Source organism: Uloborus diversus, chromosome 4 (assembly GCF_026930045.1).
Source record: "Uloborus diversus isolate 005 chromosome 4, Udiv.v.3.1, whole genome shotgun sequence".
In the NCBI taxonomy this organism is placed as follows: domain Eukaryota; kingdom Metazoa; phylum Arthropoda; class Arachnida; order Araneae; family Uloboridae; genus Uloborus; species Uloborus diversus.
This window is the reverse complement of record NC_072734.1, coordinates 78,989,869-79,009,165: the sequence shown is the minus strand read 5'-3', so window position 1 is coordinate 79,009,165 and position 19,297 is coordinate 78,989,869. Positions and strand designations below refer to the sequence as shown.

The 19,297-nt window shown below is 34.1% G+C and overlaps 1 protein-coding gene across 1 annotated transcript in view; it reads right to left on the bottom strand.

The window, feature by feature from the left end:
• The window catches only part of LOC129220233 (GAS2-like protein 1), a 106,295-nt gene that overhangs the window by 30,902 nt on the left and 56,096 nt on the right, over positions 1-19,297 (bottom strand). Inside the window, exons 4-5 of the mRNA XM_054854598.1 lie at positions 11,613-11,706; positions 2,420-2,501 (exon numbers count right to left, since the gene is read on the bottom strand). Of these exons, the coding sequence (XP_054710573.1) occupies positions 2,420-2,501; positions 11,613-11,706 (176 nt within the window). The remainder of the gene's footprint in view (positions 1-2,419; positions 2,502-11,612; positions 11,707-19,297) is intronic.

Here is a 19,297-nt window from a genome sequence, read left to right as displayed (position 1 = left end):
AAATTCTTGTTTTTGTTTTGAGGCTTTTCCTGTAATCAGGCGATTTAAAATGTTTACTTTTTGGGGTTTTTCCGCTATCTGCCGCAAAATTTCACTGACTTTTTTTTGGGTTCAAGCCTGAGTGTTGAACTCGCGTCTTTTGACATAACTTTTATTTTCGAGGTGGACCGTGCAAAGCCGGAAGACGCAGCTAGTTTAAGATTAAATTTTGGAAACATATTTTATATTCGTATTACTGTGTGTGTTTGCATTGATATGGATTGACTCTTGTGTTCCTGTGTATGTCGAATTACATTTTATCGATGTATTTTTCTCAAATTCACATGAATTCTCGTTGATAAGCATGGATTTCGAAGATGCGCTCAATGAAAATGGAGAAACTAAGTCGAATTCTTAACTAATTGCGTTTGTGAATATTCAGATTCCAAGCCATAATCTACATTGTGATAAGTGTCTGCGGTAAATTTAAATTCTCAGATCAAATCAGTAAAGATTTTAGAGCACGTAAGTTCTGTAGATAATTATTTACTATTTTGAAACACATCTTTAACATCGACGATTTGGTGTTTGCTTTCAATAACCATGTGTTTGTCGACTCCCACTTTTGACTTTCCACATTTTGTCAAAAACTCTTCAACCTATACACAAGTTGTACATACGTGATTAATATGAAGTTGGAAAAAGTTTATTTAAAAATTTTGAATGATTTGGGATTTTTTGGAGGGATTGCCACCTTATCACAGGGGAAAAGATCCAGCAGCCGTTGAAAAGCCACAAAGTAAAGATTTATTATGATTATTGTTAACTGATGGTGCTCATAGGTGGTGAGTAATGAACTGAACAAGAAATTCTCCCCGTCCCTCTTGTGGGGCCGAGTTGATTTCTGGAAAAATACTTACATTGGTGCAGTACGGCCCAATAACTACATGGCTTTTGGGCTTGGAATCAAAAGGAGCATACCGTTAAGAGAAATACAAATATTGAAATATTTTAACCTGAAAAGTAGAAAAAGATCTTTTTTCTTCAAATTCTAATGTTTCAAATAATACTGACATGTATTTCCTGCAATGCAATTGTATACTGTATTTTACGTTCTTGCTTTTCGAGGACAGTTTAGTCGTATAATATTTCTCCTCCCCTCTTTTGATTCTCCAAATGTAAGGAATGAATATCTCCTTTATAGAAACATGGCAAAGTACTCATATTACAGAAAAATTCGCATTTTTATTTAATAATTGCATTGAAACATTTTACTTCAGTGTTAATTAAACAGCACACATTGTTTGAATGGTCATTTTCTATTACTTTTTCTCTCGTAAAAAATATTTATTATCTTAATCATTATTTGGAACTACTTTGATATACCCCCCCAAATCGGAAATTTGGCGACTTTTTTTGTTTTTGTTGACACAAAACTTTGTTGCCACAAAAATTGTTGCCGCAAAACTTTAAAAAAAACTCAAAAAATGGTACAAAATACAAGAAAATACTAAATTTGGCAACAGCAAAAACCTAAAAGCTGAAAAAACCTAAATTGGCAACACCAAAATAAGAAACAGCAACCCTAAAAAGTCCGTAGGAAATGCCAGATTTGGCGTGTAATTTTTGGGGGTGTATATCAAAGTTATACCCATTATTTTTCATCTGAAAATGTAAAATTGCATTTTAAATGATGATTTTACATTATTATGTGCAACGAAGAGAAACTTCAGAGATCCGGCAGCATTTTTGGCGATATCTGCGACAAAACTGAAATTAAAAATGCTGGAATGTACTGAAAGTATCAAGGTTTTCCCTTGCTTTGGAGTTATCTATAATATCAACATCTTGCGTATAAAACCTAATCGCCCTAACGAAGCTACATCATTGCAGTTCTGCTCATGTTTACGGACTTTACACCTGTGATTTCCATTTACGTGTTGTGATCGATCTACGATGCGTTCTTCTGTCCTTTCAGCTTCTTCTTACGATCAACTTATTGACTTTCCTAAGTCCAAAAATTGCTGCATAAACAAATCTCTATTTTTACTAACCCAAATGTTTCTTACCTTCATTGGAAAGCGAGTTCTCACTCCAAGTTATCTCGTTATAAGTTTTACAGAATACTATCGCGCCCGCAATTAAATTTACCACTTAAACCATTGCACAAAACAAAGCGATAAAGATAAGTACTAGCAACAAGCGGAAAATATCGTTCAAATAGTAATAAATAAATCTCTATTTTTTGCGTAACGGCCATTTTCTGTCATCTAATGACCTACCCAAACGCAAAGTTATCATCAAGGTCTCATAAAAAATACTTAGACAGTTTGGGAAATGTATATCCTAAACGTGACATCCATATTGACACATATACAAGGAAAAACGACACATAACTTCAGATAACGACTATTCGAGTTCGAAATGGTTCGTTTTTTACCTGTTGTAAGTGACGTGCATGCTCGGAATAGAGCTCTTTCCTGATGTCATCGTCAATTTTGCCGATGTTGCCAATCTGTGGCCTAAAATGAAAAGTTGATTCTTAGAAAGCAGTAGACTGCAAAATGCAATATCGAAATGATGATAATAATAACGATAATAATAATAATGATAATAATAACAATAATAATAATTTATACACATAAAAATGGATGTATGTTTGTGTGTGTGTATGTTCCTTATACAAATCTACAGTCTTAGTCGGATTTCTTCCAAATTTGGCAGAGTTAAATTGTTGCTCAGGAATTCATATAGGCTGGTTTTTGGAATTTAAAAAAGATCCAAAGAGGTTCAAGTTTATATTTTTAATCATAAAATTGCTTTTTTCGATACGAACGAATTATCGTATAGTTATGAATTTGGTCTGAATGAAAAGTATATAAAAAATGATCGAAATGAAGTCTCTTCAAAGTTTAACTGTAATCGTTAAATTTGTGAACCTTGGTTCAAAGCAAATGAAAATGGTTAGCAACATATAACTACCAGGAGATATTTTGAATGCAATCAACACAAAAAGTATCCTCAACGGTATCCGTTACTGTCGATTACCGACAGGCGTACAGTATGTTTGGCAAGAAAGCCGAACGAAAAAGAAATGCTGTCTTTCAATAATACCGTAACAATAAACGAAATTTTGATCTGTATTTTCTACATAAACAGCACAGAAAATACCAAAATGAGATAGGTATTAAAAATGCATTCATTATCGAAGTACAATCTTCAACAGTTTTAGCATTAGAATACTAAACTTATATTGAAACGACATCCTGTTATTTATACTATTCCATGGTTTACCTAACTCGGTTCACCTAAGTTTAACAGAAATTGCTCCAGGATCAAGGTTAAAAATACTAATATATGGATAATGAACGGCAAAATAATCATTTTTGTGCATAGTAGCGTGGATTGAATTTATCTTTCAAGAGGGAGGGGGATAGTCATGTGGTTCATTACATGTACATAAACTACCATACTAAGATTGCTAATGTGTCGTGAAATAAAAGGCTGTGCACCTTTAGACCCGCAAAACCACACGGAAATTTGATACGGCGGAATTCATATAGTTTTGGAAGGGTAAAAGTTTAAAGTTTGAAAAAAAAATGCAAAGAAATATTAATTTACATTTAAACTTTTAAAATGCATAAAATGTCTCCATTTTTTATGTAAACAAATTTCTTAATCGTTTAAAATTTTATATTACTTTAACGCTCGAAGCAATAGTACACCTGATGGAGCACCTTCGCTGACTAGCAATAATTTTAAACCAGTTAGCGGGTATGAGGTGACTTTTTACACGAAGATTGCTACTGAAAAGGGCATGATGAAATGATACGCCAAATTATAAATTTTTTTCTTTTTAGTCTTCATTGTGAAATTAGTTGAGCAAAGCTCCATTCCCAGTTACAAGAGTCTCAATTCGATAACTTTTATTGTAAACAATCCAAAAATATTGGAAGTTTGTAACTACCACTACGTAATTCAACTGTTATTGAAAAAATGCTATAAGATAATAAAATAATGGTTTTTTAAAACCACAAAAATCACGCTTTCGTAGCAAAATGAACTAAAAAGTGAAAAATAATCTTTGGGTGATAGTAGTTGACCAATCACTTAATTTTAATGTAATACAAAAAAGCGTGGGGTGCTGATGTTTACATTTTTGCTTGGACAACAAATGGAGGAAATTCAAGACAACTGATAAGAAGCCCCCCACGCTTTTTTGTATTACATTAAAATTAAGTGATTGGTCAACTACTATCACCCAAAGATTATTTTTCACTTTTTAGTTCATTTTGCTACGAAAGCGTGATTTTTGTGGTTTTTAAACCATTATTTTATTTTTCTGTTTTTTAGTCTTATGTTGGAGAATTATCAGGCGACGAAATTATTTATAAAACGAGTGCGAGGTAATATCTTAAAGTTAAGACAAGGGCACCCCGATGGGAAGCTACTGTGAGTCATCGATGTATGTTTGCAGAAATCATATTTATATTACTTTGAAAATTTGAGATGCATTTGAATAAAAGTTTTGTTCCACAATGATCTGATCAGCAATGAATTTCCAATTAAAGGCTCACCTAAATTTTGGCATGAAATTAGTTAAAAACAATTCGCAACTCCAACGAACTATAGGGGGCACTGAAGTCACTGTCTAATGGCGGAATTGAAAACTAAAACAAACGCACATGGTAACGAAGAAAATGCTAAAAGTGTTGTGATTTTTGTTCGTACGTATGATTTTTTCGCTTTATTCTTTTTAAATTAATTTTCAAAGTCTTGTGGATATTCTGGCCCACGTAGAAAGAAATGAGAATTCAAGAAGCATTACTAAACGTCAAACATTAATGCAAAGTACGTAGTTCATAGTTCTAAGCAGCCATTTTCACGATGTTGAATTCGATATTTATCAATTCTTGATAAAACTAAATAATAATTGTGGCCTGACAAGAATAACAATTAATGCTAGAAAATTTAATAAGACATTACAAATTATTACCAAAAGAAGATGATACTTCTTTGCTTTGCTTTGGCTAGCACTTGTTTTCCATTTGTAGCTGAGTTATTTCTCTTGAATTCCCGAATCGGTTAATTTAAAAATTTTCTGTTTCGATTTTTCTAATTTCTGAGTTACGATTTAATTGTGTCATGTTATGCAAATCATCAACAAAATTCTCACGGATATATGGTGGTAGTTTTCTTTTCAGTTGATTGACCATTATTTCCTTTCACTTATCGAATTCTGTAATCTTACTACCATTTTATTCCACTCATGATAAAAATTAAAAATGGTTTAACTAAAAACGCGAAATCTCGCCAAGGCTACTTTGCTCGCACAATACCAAAACTATATAACCCTAAACAAATTTGGCGATACCTTTCAGCTGAGAATAAAAGGAATAAAGTAAATTCTTTCTCGGTTATTCATTTTGTTCTACGATAATATATTCAAGAAAATATTTTGCATACTGTCCATTCCAACTAAATGCTGCTGTAAAATATGGTAAGTTTAATTAATTTAAGATTAAAAAAAAACCCATATTCTTACGAATTCATACAAAACAATAAAATTTTTTACCTTGTATAACGTTATCCAAGTTTGTTAATCCAGTATTTTCGCTTTTACCAATTATTAAGGAAATAATGAAAACTAACATTATTTTGAGAAGCTCGAGAATACTACTAAGTGACGAATTAATTTCTGTAGCTGAAAGCAAACTAAGACACATCGATTGCGTTAATAAATACTCAGAACAAACTGCCTGTGTTTACGTCAACAGACACACGTGGAACGCTTCATTTGCAGTTTTGTAAATCACCTCAAGGTAGCGTATTCGAGCGCTGGAGTTCCGAATTGTATTTCATGTTCTAATTACCTTGGAGCATTGGAACAAATTTTGTCTGATGTAGAAAAATTAAAGGTTTTTGTAGATATTTTTAAATAACTTTTGCGAGCATTTTTTAATGTTTTTTTTTTTTTTTTAAATTTTCCTTTTTCACATTGTTGGATTTATATCAAAATATTGATTAAAATTGGTTGAAACTAACAATGAAAAGAGTTAATTAATTAATTTGATTATAGAATATTGCATTGTCATCGGGTCTGAGGTCGCGTGCCAAATTTCAAAAGAATCCGATCGCAGGAAGTGAGCGAAATTTGAGCTGCAAGATTCCGTTACAAGATACATACATACATACATATATACATACATACATACAGGTGAAGCTAATAAAAGCGTGTTAAAAATGGATACGTATCAGTGTAATAGAAGCAACTCTGTTCACAGTGGAGGGATAAGGTGAATTAATTTGTATCTCACGTATCGCAATGCATCATTCTTTAAACTTCAAGAAATTAAAATTTCCAGTGAGACTTAAATTCTGTATCACGATCAACAAGTCAAAAGGGCAGGCGATTCAGTACTTTAAATGCATGTGAAATTTACCCATTTCCCATATAGATAGCCCCATTTCCCATATAGATAGCTTTATGTTGCATACTTAAGGTTGGGTTCACTCAAATGTATTTCATTTTGCTGCTGGAAGGGGGACTAAGAATTGTATATAGGAGCAAGTTAAATTTACGAATTAGAAAATTTTGAACAATTCAACTTTTTAGTATTTGGATTACGTTTTTAAACGTGGAAATACATTTCTTTCGTTTTGAAGCTGCGGATAAGGGGAACAGAATGTGCAACAAGTTTTTGTAAAACATAAACAAAAGAATTATCTATTATACAATTGTAAGAAGAAACAAGACGTTTTTTTTTCTTTCTTTTAGTTTCATGGCCTGCAAATAATTTTTAAAAAATGACGAGGATAATGACCAAAATGTGCACGCCTATTTCTTTCTCTGTAAGGCAGTTCAATTGACGGGTTTTATATAGTTCGTTTCATAAGTTCGCGTTCACGTACTCCATTTTTAATTCTTTATGTAATTCAAAATAATAAATGTAACTATATCTATGGCAACTATTATTCAGTGGAACCATTCCTAACCCTCATGACGACTGTGCCTCTGTAAATTAAAATTTCGATATTCTCAAAGGAATACTCTAGAGCAGCAAACTTAAATAAGTGCTCTTACTACCTGCATCAGTTTGACGGCAAGTGTGAGGTTTTAAAAATTTGAAATATAATTTTAATCTAGACAAATTTTAAATTGTTGCAAGACACCAATATTAATGTCTAACGGTCATTTTTACCTACGAAAATAGAAATGTGGCTGACGTACGTCTTTTATGCAACTTACACTTATCCAATTTTACTCCATGGCATGCCACTAAATCGCCTTGGAAAGGGCAAACAGACACATTTTGTGAAGTTATTTATACTAAGTGAACGTTTTCTACGGATTGTGCTTGCATACCTGAACACTTACAAAAACTTATAAAATGAGTCTACCTAACACGTTAAACTTTGAAAGTAAAAACACCGCCAGAAAATCCGTAAAACGGAATGTTAATGGCTATTAATAACAATGACTGAGTTCCTTATTTTCTGTACAGTGGACTATCTGTTTAGCTTTTGTACCATTGAGGATTATTTTCATATATGAAAATATTGTAACGGTGTCATATTTTGCATAAATTTTTAATTGATAAAAGCCACTGAATTTTACTCACGACTCTTTCTAGGAAGAAATTCCATGATTTTTTTTCCAGAATAAAATGTATGTGAAGAGTACTATAGCATGTTTTACTGTCTTGGAGTAAACAAAACCTTCAAAGGCAGCACAATGGTTAATTTTAATGATGATTTTCGAAAATGCTTAAAAGTTTTACTCGTTTTCTCAATTGCTGAACGTATGAAAACTGAAACCTTGAATGAGAATACCAATTTATTCTCAGAAAAATATATTCTATTTTTATTGTGTTCTTAAATGGTAAACCCATCGCTGGTCAAATCAGAGTTTTTCTTGTTCTTGCAGATATAAGAGGAAGAAGATTCAAACTTCAGCTGGTGCTTGTGAAAATAGTCGTTTTATAAGCGGAAAAGCTGGAAAACGCATGAATGGAAAAAAAAGCGAGATTGGGAATCTCGAGGGATTGATGGAAAAATCCCGAGAGATCAATCCCGCTTAATATCCCGCGGGATTAGAGATCGGGATTTCGGGATTGGAAACCCTAGTCACCATTAACGAACACGGAGGATCTTCGATCAGCTGGCATCGAACCCAGAACCCTCCAGCCACTAGTCCGACGAGTTACCGATCAGGCCGTCACGGGACAGAAAGAGAAAATCAGGAGATAAGGGAAAGAGTTGTTATTGCTAACAATCTGTACGTTCTTGAGAGTTTATAAATGCTGAACATGCAGTAGACTTCGTTACAGCGTGGTGTATAAAGGGCATGTTTTTCAGTCGTGTTATTACATAACCACGGTAAATTTAAGCGGAATGTAACTTTAACAACTGTTCAATATAATACTGGGCAGTACTAAAGCATTAATAGATGTTGAATAAAATGTGGTAGCAAATTTTTTGAAATTGCATTACCTATTAATGATCGTAGAGCTGTTGAATTAATAGCATTTAAATTTAAAGAAATACACACAAAGGAATTCATGACTTATACAACAGAAACTCGGATTAGAAGGCGGGTGGTTACATTTTACTGTGACATGAAGAGCTTGGAATGCAGAAATAGATGTTGCATGTGGGAAAAGTCAGTTGCGCGGAACTAGATAGATTTCTGACATAAAAATAAACTGTATTTTCGAATATTTTCTTATGATGGGACGGTATACCCTTTTAAAGATTTCAGTAAAAAATTGCTTACTGCTCAATAGAACTAATTAAGGGTTTAAGTATTTTAAGTATTTTTGCGCTTAAAAAATTTCATAAGGGTTTAAATTCATTCTTATAAAATTTCATCACAAAAAAAAAAAAAAACATAGAACACTAGAAATAGAATAGTTCTATAGAAATAGAGCACTAACAGTGTTCAGAAAATGTCGTTCAAGTCAGAAGAAATTGTCAATCAACATAAAATTTCAGTTGCTTAATCTTAAAGAAAATGCGTTTTCCTTTTGAATTTACACTTTAGAATACGTCATTTGTTTTTACTACATCTACATTGTTAAAAATTCTTTTCTTAATGATATGGATGAAATTAAATCTTAATAGAATTTCGTCTTCACGAATTAAAAAGAAAGATAATAACATTACACTACTTTTACACAACAGCTATCAGTCAACGGTACATTGTTCAAATGATACCGCAACGCAGTCTTAAGATAGGAGAATAAGGAAGAAAAATAACGTTTTTTAGCATTTTTAGATGATAAAACAAGGTCGTCCAGCCAAGTATCCGGATGTTATAGCCACCTTGAAGGTTGACAGAATATTAAACAGCCATAAGCATCAAAAGGACTGTCCTCGGCACACATATTTTTGCTCTAAAAGGAAGATTTTAATCCGTTCAGAAATTTCAATTACCTGTCTTTTACACATCTGTGAAGAAACAGGGAAGTACTTTTGTTGCATTCTTCGACCGTGATTAAAGTCACAGTTTCAAACTTTTTTTTTTAAAATACGATGAAGTTATTGCCGAAACAGTTTTTGAAATTTGCGTTCTGAAAACTCGTTTTTCGTGTTCATTAAATTTCATCACGCTGATTATTATCACCCAATGAAAATTATCATTTCTAAAATCTGTAAATAGTGCATTTAACCAGGGGTGCCCAACCCTTAAGGGCAAGGGTGCATCCCCTCAATATCACGGAGACACTTCAAAATGAGAAAAATACTCCTCAAAACACCCCCCCCCCTAAAAATTTCACTGGCGCAGTCTGCACCATGATAACCCCCCTAGGTGGGCACCCCTGATTTAACTCTTGATTCTTGAAACTTGCCGAATGTCATTTCCCTTCTTATGTTCAATAATACTTAATAAGGCAAAGGCAGAAATCTCAATTCAAGTGTGGATTGCGTTAGTTTTCATTAAAAACAAAATCAAGAAGCAATTACAGCAAATAAAATCTATCCTCATATGCCCATGCATTTTTCATTCAGTGGGCTGAAAACGGCGGCGATTTCGACATAATGGGCCTTAACGAGACAGGCGTTCCGACACATCAACGTCGCATTTCGCAGCTCAGGGCGTCTGAAGAAAGGGAAATCGTATGTGTGTGACGGCGTAAACATGTCACACATACTCCACACGCTTAACCTGCCCAGCGAATATAAAATAAAAGCCTCAACAAATGAACAAACCAAGACAAAATGACGCCTGGAGCAAACGAAAGCAACCAACACCTAACTAAAAAGATTGACCTCAATTCTGGCCTTTTGTTGCGATGGAATATATTTTTTTCTCATTTCTATGTCGTTAAGAAGCGCATTAAAGAATAACATTTGGAATGAAAGGAAGAGAAAATAACAAATGGTTTAAATGTTAAAAGTGTTTTCTTTCATGGTTCGTGACGTCACAGGTATTGAAACTGCCAGTATGAAGTTTTTCCTGAAAGGGCCTCTGAAGTATTTTCTTTATATTCGTCAAGCAAATGGATTGGATTCCTGACACTAGGTCAGTGGGTTCGACACGACAATGATCTGCCGTGTAAAAGTCAAAAATAACACAAGTAGTTGCCAGAAATAACAAGCATTTGTTTTCTGAATACCAAATATGAGGAGTTCAAACCACCGTTTGCATTTCACTAAAAGAAAAGAAAAAGATCGTTCTTTGTTTCAGTTGAAAAATTATTTTAATTAACATATTTAGCGATCTACAAGATGGTTTTGGTAAGCTATAACAGTAGCGCAACTTAGATAACTTTTATTATTGCCGGGTAGCAGTTAGAAAATAAATAATAAGGCTTCTTATTTTAAGGTTCAGGAGGAAAAGCCAAAGAGGTTAAGCTTATACCAGCGTTTCTCAACATTTAGCATTTGCTACCTAGTTTTCAATCATAGTTTTATTTCACTGGACATGTCATTGTTCGACTATCATACATACACGTAAGGACTTGATACTGATTTTGTTGTTGTTGCACAGGTATCTGAGCACAAGTAGACAATGCAACCCGGTTTAAGGCAGAGAGATGCAGCTTCCGTTTACAGAGTACCACTAAGGTGGAAGTCCGATTCAGTTCAGACAGTTCACGATAGATGGAAGCACGATCTATCAAATTTAGAACATTTTGATCCAAACCAGAAGCCGAATAACTCCTGGTTGAGCACTGAGCAGAGATATTGATTCACTTGGAGGACTTAATGATCACCACATAATTAACGTGCTCCAGTCATCATCAGCAACACGGAGGATCTTCGACCGACTGGCTTCGAAACCGGAACCCTCCAGTAACGACCCCCGACGCTTTATTGATCAGGCCTCCCCGGTCACTGATTTTTTGGTGGTTATCAGCCATAATGGAGATTAAGAATAAAAAGAGCAAATATAGAAAATCTAAGACTATATTACGTTCGTTCATAATAATGTTAAATACAATTTTTACATAAGAGTGTCATATATTTTTCGTAAAGATATTTAATTGAATCAAATAAAAGTAACCTAATTTCAATACATCTGTACTTGTACATCTACTCCTTTACCTCTGATATTTCATCAGATACATGTTAAGCAATGATAATACTAAATTTCAGCTATATATATTTTTTAAAAGGTTAAAACTCACCCGATCTGCAGCGACAAGGGTCATGCTTGTCCAAATAGTGCTCTAGCGTATCCCATCCACCGCCAACGCGAACCATCACGTGACTTCGCAGAATCTGGGAATTACAAACAACGGTTAGTCGAGCAAAATAGAACTGTAGTGCGGTTCTTGATAAGTAAAGTTTGACCATAGTGATATTTACTACTTTTTTGAAGTAATAGGGAAGGATGATTGGCGCTAAGTTGAGTTGGGTTACTTCGCTGTAGTTCTGCGAAGGTATTTCAACTCAAATCAACGCCAATAACCTTTCTCACCGAACTTCCCCCGAAAGAAGTAAACATAGAATTCAAGCTTCGACTTATCGGAGTCATACTTTGCTTGCCATTTAAGTTTTTCATATTATTTTTGTATTAAAATAACAAACTAAATAAGTAAGAAGGGGTGAATACGGAGATTTCCATACGCAACTTATATCACTGTTTTGTCAAAAGAATTCTTCTAGTTCAACAAAGAGTATATTAGCATCTTGATTCGGAAATGTCTTCGTAATCGTAATACATAAGTACATACTGTTGCTAAAAAGAAAGAAAAGTTTAAAGTTTTATGTTAGATTTTCGCTAATTAGCGAAGAGTGTTCTTGTCTCATTAATTATTCAACTGTAGGGTAGCAAGTATGGTTTAAAATAATACCAGTATTTTTATCACTAGATTACTTACAGGGTTGCCAACTGCTCCGCAAAAATGGCGAAACTCCGCCGTTCCACAAAGAATTCTTTTGCTCCGCATTTCCCGGTTGAACGCTTCTAAGCTTAAATTTTGCTATTTTATCATAACAAACATGCAAATATGGGAAATTAAAGATGCTCATACTCTGAATATAGTGTTTAGTCATAGTGACTGAAATAGTACTTAAATCTATTTTATCAATTTAAAAATAATTAGTATTTAAACAAATGATTATTAAAGCTCTAAAACAATTTTAGATAAGTGGTTTTAGTAATTTAAATTGATTTTTGTACAAAATTCCCAACTGCTCCGCAAAATTTTAAATTGCTCCTCAAAATCAGCACAGATGCTCCTCAAATTATTTCTCCAAGGTTGGCAACCCTACTTAATAGATAGAGCTTCCTTTTGGTTTATTTTTGTTACTGATTGCTTAACTGGTTTACTGGCTTTGCATGGGACGCGTAGCGTATCTATGTTTTAAAATTAAAATTTTAACGAAAATTCAAAGAAATTGACTTATTTACTTTATAACAATACTTAAAAAATCGATAAACGAAAAAAACAATTTTCACACACATTTTGAAAGCAGAAAAAACGATTTTCCGTGAGTGGTTTTCAAAATCTAAAATTGATGCTCCCTTCTCATTCATTTCTAATGTTAAAATATTATTCAGTGTATCAAACTGAACAGTTTCTACGGCTCAGTAACAATTATTCATTTATGTATATCACTGGCTTAAAAGTAAATAATGATTTAGAAATTCATATCGATGTCACAATGGCTTTAAAATGAAGAAAAAAGAAGAGGGATGAGGAAAAAAGCCCAATATGTTCATAACTACCTTTATTTTAATCTTATACCTACCATCTCCCCAGTGGCTTTGGGACAGCAGGGGTGTTAGGTTGTGCCAAATACATATTGTGGCAAAATTGTAAAAGCTAGGATGATGTTTTTATAACAGATGGAAGTATTGAAATAAGCTGCACTATGCTTTATCTTTCACATAACTTAATTTAAGCTCTTTGCAGTGTTACATTTAAACTGAGAAGCAAAGGGATATAAGTGGACTGTTTAAAGTTTTGAGTATATCACGTTCAAAGTTCAGGTCCTAGGTAGGCTTTCATTAAAAAAAAAAAAAAAAAAGCTATAATTTGAATTTTCACATTGTGAATTCAAGTTATATTTTTCGCAATCAAAAGTTGCGACAGGACCTTATTCATTGGGTGTTATGGTTTCTAAAAACGGCTCCTGTCCTCCCAAGCCGGCTCCTCCTCCCGGGCGGTTGCGTGTGTGTATGTGTGTAAGGACGTGTAAGTGTGTAGACGTGTGTACGTAGGAGTGTGTGTGAGAGGAGTATGTGTATGTAGGACAAGGACGCCCCCGCCCAGGAGAAGGGGATTCCGGTGGACAGTGCCGCTAGAGGAGGCCCAGGAAGAGCAGCTCTTGCATGGGCCGGTGGACGGCGCCGGCGGTGCCGCCCGGACCATTCTAAAAAAGGAAGGGACATCAAGGACGGTGAAATGAAAGCAATAAGCAATCGTGATTGCTCAAAGAAAAAAAAAATAATAATTTGAACTTTGACATCTTCAATTCAAATTATGTTTTTCGCAATCACGAGTGTGTGTATGTAGGCGTGTGTTTGTGTGTGTGGGGGGGATATGTTTGTGTGTATGTGTATGTGTGTAGGCATGTGTGTTTGTGTGTATGTGTAGATGTGTAGGTGTCTGTAAGTATGCGTGTGTGTATGTGTTTGTGTGTGTAGGTGTAAAGGTAGGCAAGTAAGGGACGCAACCTGGAGACTGTTTTCGCTAGAGAAGCAGCATCGTGAGGCGGCCGGCCGACGGTGGTGCGGCAGAGGGAGGCGGGTGAAAATAAAATCGTAGGAATACAAAACTGTCAAGTGAGAACAAGAAGCAATCGTGATTGCTAAAAAAAAACATATCAATCATGCTGCACAGCAGCAACTACTAGGACTACTAGTATACTATTTCTTGTCCCAAGACAAAGGTTCACCCACCATGTGTACTGGTTATCTCCAAATTTTTAATTTTGCCACTTACATCAATTTGCTTTTCATTGCCTCATATAACGTCGCACAATCTCACACCCACGCTCTCAAAATCACTCCTTTCGACGGTACATTTCGTGGTTTCAAGAGATCATTTAAAACCACCTATTTTGATACCCCAATGTCTTTATGATTGTACATAAAAAAAAACTTGTAAAAGATATAAAAAGGTCAATAAATCGTTCTTCCAAATCGCAATACTGATGATCTAAATCCAAAGGAAGAAGGTCCTAAGTCTTAGCTGAGAAACATTTCTTTGCTTTAAATAGCTATTCAAAACTTTCGCAGAGAAGGATAAGAGCCTCAAGAAAAAGGCATAACACCTGGTTTCCCAAAAAACGATTTCTTCAGCACTGTAAGTGCTAAGTTACCATGATCCCCTTTTAAATTTTACGTTTCATTAAAGATCATTTTAGTCCTCTTAATTTTTAGTTTTGTAAACCCATTAGTCTTGTTAATTTTTGAAAACAAGATTACGATTGCTCTCGGTGTAAATCATCCAGATAATATACCATCTCAAAGCAACAGATTGCAAAGCCAACTATTGAATGCACCTTTTCTTCGTTTTCTCCAGTGACGTGCATTTCCGTGATTATTAACATTACCTCACGGAAGCGTAGCTCGTGAAATTTAAATATATTTTTATTCATCGGGCAACAACTCTTGCCGTTGATTACGATAAATTACTCGCTTTCCCCTCTCTGCGCCCAAATTATCGCATCAGATTCGGAGCGACTAATCGTGAAGTTTCGAGGAGTGCCAAGAGCAGCAGGAAAAGCAAGTGACAAAGCGACCTCTGCAAACAATGGCTTTTTAAAAAAGGAAAACGAAGTTTGTTCCGCGGGCAGGCAGCAACGCGTAATGTTGCGTACGATGATGCTAAGCAGCACGCTTTGTTTGACACTGGATTTGTTTGTTTTTCCAAGTCATTACTTCCGAAAAGGAAATAAGTCATTACGAGAGGCAGAGTTGGTCAGATAAATGAGGCCTGGAAGAATAAGGGGAAACGTGTTTGCCTGAAGGACTATCGTGAATCGTTTGCCCGAACAGCAATGTCCCTATAACGGACAAGTGATGTAATTATCAATCGATGTTGCGTCGATATTGCAAGGAAAAAAACAGAAATTTGACGTAAAATCTCTATGTCGACATAGAAAACGTGTAAAAAGCCTGTTTACACGTTAACATAATTATTATACAGATGATAAGTCCATTATTTGTATTTTTAAGTTCTTCCAATGATTAATTTTGTTTTCATCTCATTTGAAGCATTCATAAAATTAACAATTCTGTAATAAATGTAGAAAAAAAGAAAGAAGAAAAAAAAGGCCCGAACATCAGAACTACTAAAAGTATTTTCAACAATTCAGAAAATTTAGAAAAAGCTAAATTTGCTTGTGTTGAATGACTACCTTCCCCATCTCTTTTTGCATTGGGAAATGGGTTCCTGGTACCCTAAAACTTGCTTCTGCAAATTTTTATTACGTTGTTTAATTTATTTTACTTTTTTGCAAGAACGATCTACTGACAACTATTCCGCTGTGTAAGGTAAAGCACAGAAACTAAAAATAGTTCCTTTTCCCTCTTTTTCTTTTTTTTTTTTTGTCATCTATTGTACTTTAGCTTTATAGTAAAAACTTGCTCTTTTGGTTTCCACTGAAAATAAAGCACGAAAAAACGTCTAATCCCAGTACTTCCCCTATTATTAGTATGGACAGGGCTGCAGAGTTGGAAGAAAAATTAAGTGACTCCGACTCCTGGATTTTGAAACGTCCGACTCCGATCTCATTATTTATTTATTTTTTCAACCTCGCCCCCCCTCATGGGAAGGGTACATTTCACATAAAGGAGAATACATAAAGGGAAGTTTCACATATTTTTTTTTCTTTTTTGTATATTTTTGGACAAAAATAACGAATCTGATTTTTTTTTTTTTTTTCAAATACAACACACCATTTCCACCCATTCCACACTTTACTTATTTTTTGATAGGTTTGTAGCGGCCTCCCAACAATGACCTCTGAGGGAAAAAAAAAAACTTCATTCTTAGAACCAAAACCATATTACATGAACCACTTTTCAATACACAATGTGCCTTTTTCCAACCATTTCACAACTAACTCGGTGAAAATATTTTCAATATCTTCAGACAGAGGAGGGGAACTTTCTTGCATCTCAAGAACAAAGTCAAAAATTTGAGTGATTCAAGGGTAAAGGAAAGGATGTTAATTGACTCAAAAACTAAAGCAGTGTTTCATGATAAAAATATGCTGTCAGAAACAAAAAAAAAAAACCTTATGGTATTTAAATTAGTGCGCACTTCCCATATGTGAAGTGTTTCTCGTACAAAAACGGTACGGGGTAGACCATTTTAGTTCTGATATATGCGTTAAGCACGTTCTGTTTATAGAAAATTTAGTGCCTTCATCGGAAGGGAAGGGGTGCTATCACTTTCGGAGAAAATGGCTCTTAATTCGTGGTACACCTATACAAAAACTTATTTTATAGAAAAACGTCAGTTTACTAGATCAAAAGCAAAGCATTTCTTTACAAAGGCTAGTACAACGTATAATACTTTACGAAATAAAATTTAATGATACATTTAGTATTTATGGCGTTCGACAAATTTGTATGCATTTAGTAAATCAATGCAATGTCAGAGGCATTGGGAACGCATTGGAAGACTTTGGTTTAGTCAGATTAAAACTATTCGAACGAAGTTTTTTTTCGTGTGTGGGGGTGGGGGGAGGTAATGCCAAAAATTAAAAAAAAAATTAAAGAGATAAAGAAGTAAAAGACGTTGTGTGAAAAACGCAATCTTGAATAGAGAAATACAAAAACTTATAAATGTTCTATAAACATGTCCAAGAGCTCCTTTTAAAAACTTCGAAAATTTTGGAAGAACTTTGATTTTTGAATTAATATTTTTTGAAAGAAAGCATTTCAAATTTGTTGTACAGTGCAAGAGAAAAAAGATCATTTTACTTAGAAATTAGGAAAAAAAAAAAAAAATTGAATTCGAACCATAGTATTTTTCGCTAATCATTTTTTTTTTTTCATTTAGATGATTTTCCAGATATTTTTCTGATTTTCCGAAACGCATAAATTCTCTCATCTCATCCACGCATGAAATTTTTCTGTCAAGCAATTCAGAACAAAAAAAAAAAAAAAAAAGAAGAGAAGAAGTTCATTCTTCTCTTAATGACAGTAACATCTCAATTCTTCACTCTAACCGTAACACTTTCAACCGAGATCGTTACAATCGCACGCAGCTTACCTATGGCTTTCGGGGAAGGGTCCCAATCAGGGCCAAACTGCTCACAACCTGAGAATGGAAAATAATTAGCGCCGAGAAAAAGTTTCTTTGCGATGACTCTAATCGTTTTAGACACGGACGCTGCTCATCTTCCGCTTTCGGTGCGTGGATGAAGGAAGAAGGAATTTGGATGGAAAGACTTCCGACCCAAACTATCTCTTCCGCAGAAAAAGTTCCACGAAAGTCAAAAGGTTTTATTAAATATTTTTACGTCCATAAAATTCAATATTTCAATAGTGTTGCATAAAGTGTGAAAGGAAAATGAGACACAATAGCATGTAATATTCAAAATCTTTCATGCTAAATCTAAGCCTCAAATTAGAAGATCAATTTAATAAACCTAAGCTAAGGAGCAAAAAGAAAAGCAGTAGGGAATATGATGGGGTTGTTTTCGAAATTTTAAAAGCAATTTTTCTTTCCTGAAAGAGCATGCTTAAAAACATAGGATTTATTAACCATTATTTAAATTATATGGCAAAGTTTAATATTTTTCATCAATCAGAGGCGTAGCTAGACCCGACTTTCGGGGGGGGGGGGTTACTTCATTTATATATATGTATGTAGTATGTATGTATGTATATATGTATGTACTTGGCTTTTTAGTTTTGCTGCGTTGCGCATCTATGGGCTTTTGGTGTGTGTAATTTTTTTTTAGTATTAAAAAGAATAGGAGGGAGGTGAATCTTGCATACTTTGGAATGGGGTGCCCCAATTCCGATACTTGTGTCAAACAAAACAAAAGCAAAGATTTTTTTTTTGTTAATGTTATAGAAAATTCCCCCCTTTTTTTTCTTTTCCCTTCATTTAATTTAAAGTGAAATTTTCTAGCAACGGTCTTGTCAAAACCAGTCTATCCAAATCAGGGGGAAGTCAAATATCTGATGAGCGTGTTCCGTTCATTTCAGTGTGACTGCTTATTTTAGAGGCTAACACACATCTACAAAAGTTGCCATCCCTGAAAGCTAATAGATACTTTCATTTCCGCCTGTAAATTGGATGTTTGTTTTTCAATCTCATCGGTGGTCAGACTATAAAGACTTTTTTTTACTAACTTGGTTTGCACTAAAAGTATGAAATAAAATAAGACTTCTTGAATTATGACCCGCAAAAAATGTAATTGCTTTTCACATCGTTATATTTATGTGTTGCTTTTTATGTATTTACATTTATGCTAATTCTAAAGCAATTAATAAAACTTGAATAAAAAAAAGTTAGGGAAGAAATATATGCGGTAGAAAGTTATTCGCTCAAATGCATACCATCTGTTCTCCTCTCAAGTCTTTATTTTTAATTTTATTAGCTGCTTTAGAATTTACATAAATATCTATTTGAGAGAGCAACAGCTATTTTCGAGTATTATAAACAGAAATCTTTTTTATTTTCTACTTTTTAATGCGAACCAAGCTAATAGAAATAATCTAGATTCATCTCTTTATCTCGATTTTATTCTCTTTATCTCAATTTTTTTCTTTAATGTGAAATTCGAAATATACAGATTCGACTGTATGCAATATTCCCACTGCGCGGCTCATAAAATTAAACATATTTAACAATTTGCAGAATCTATGACAAAGAAAAGCTGCATATACGTGGAT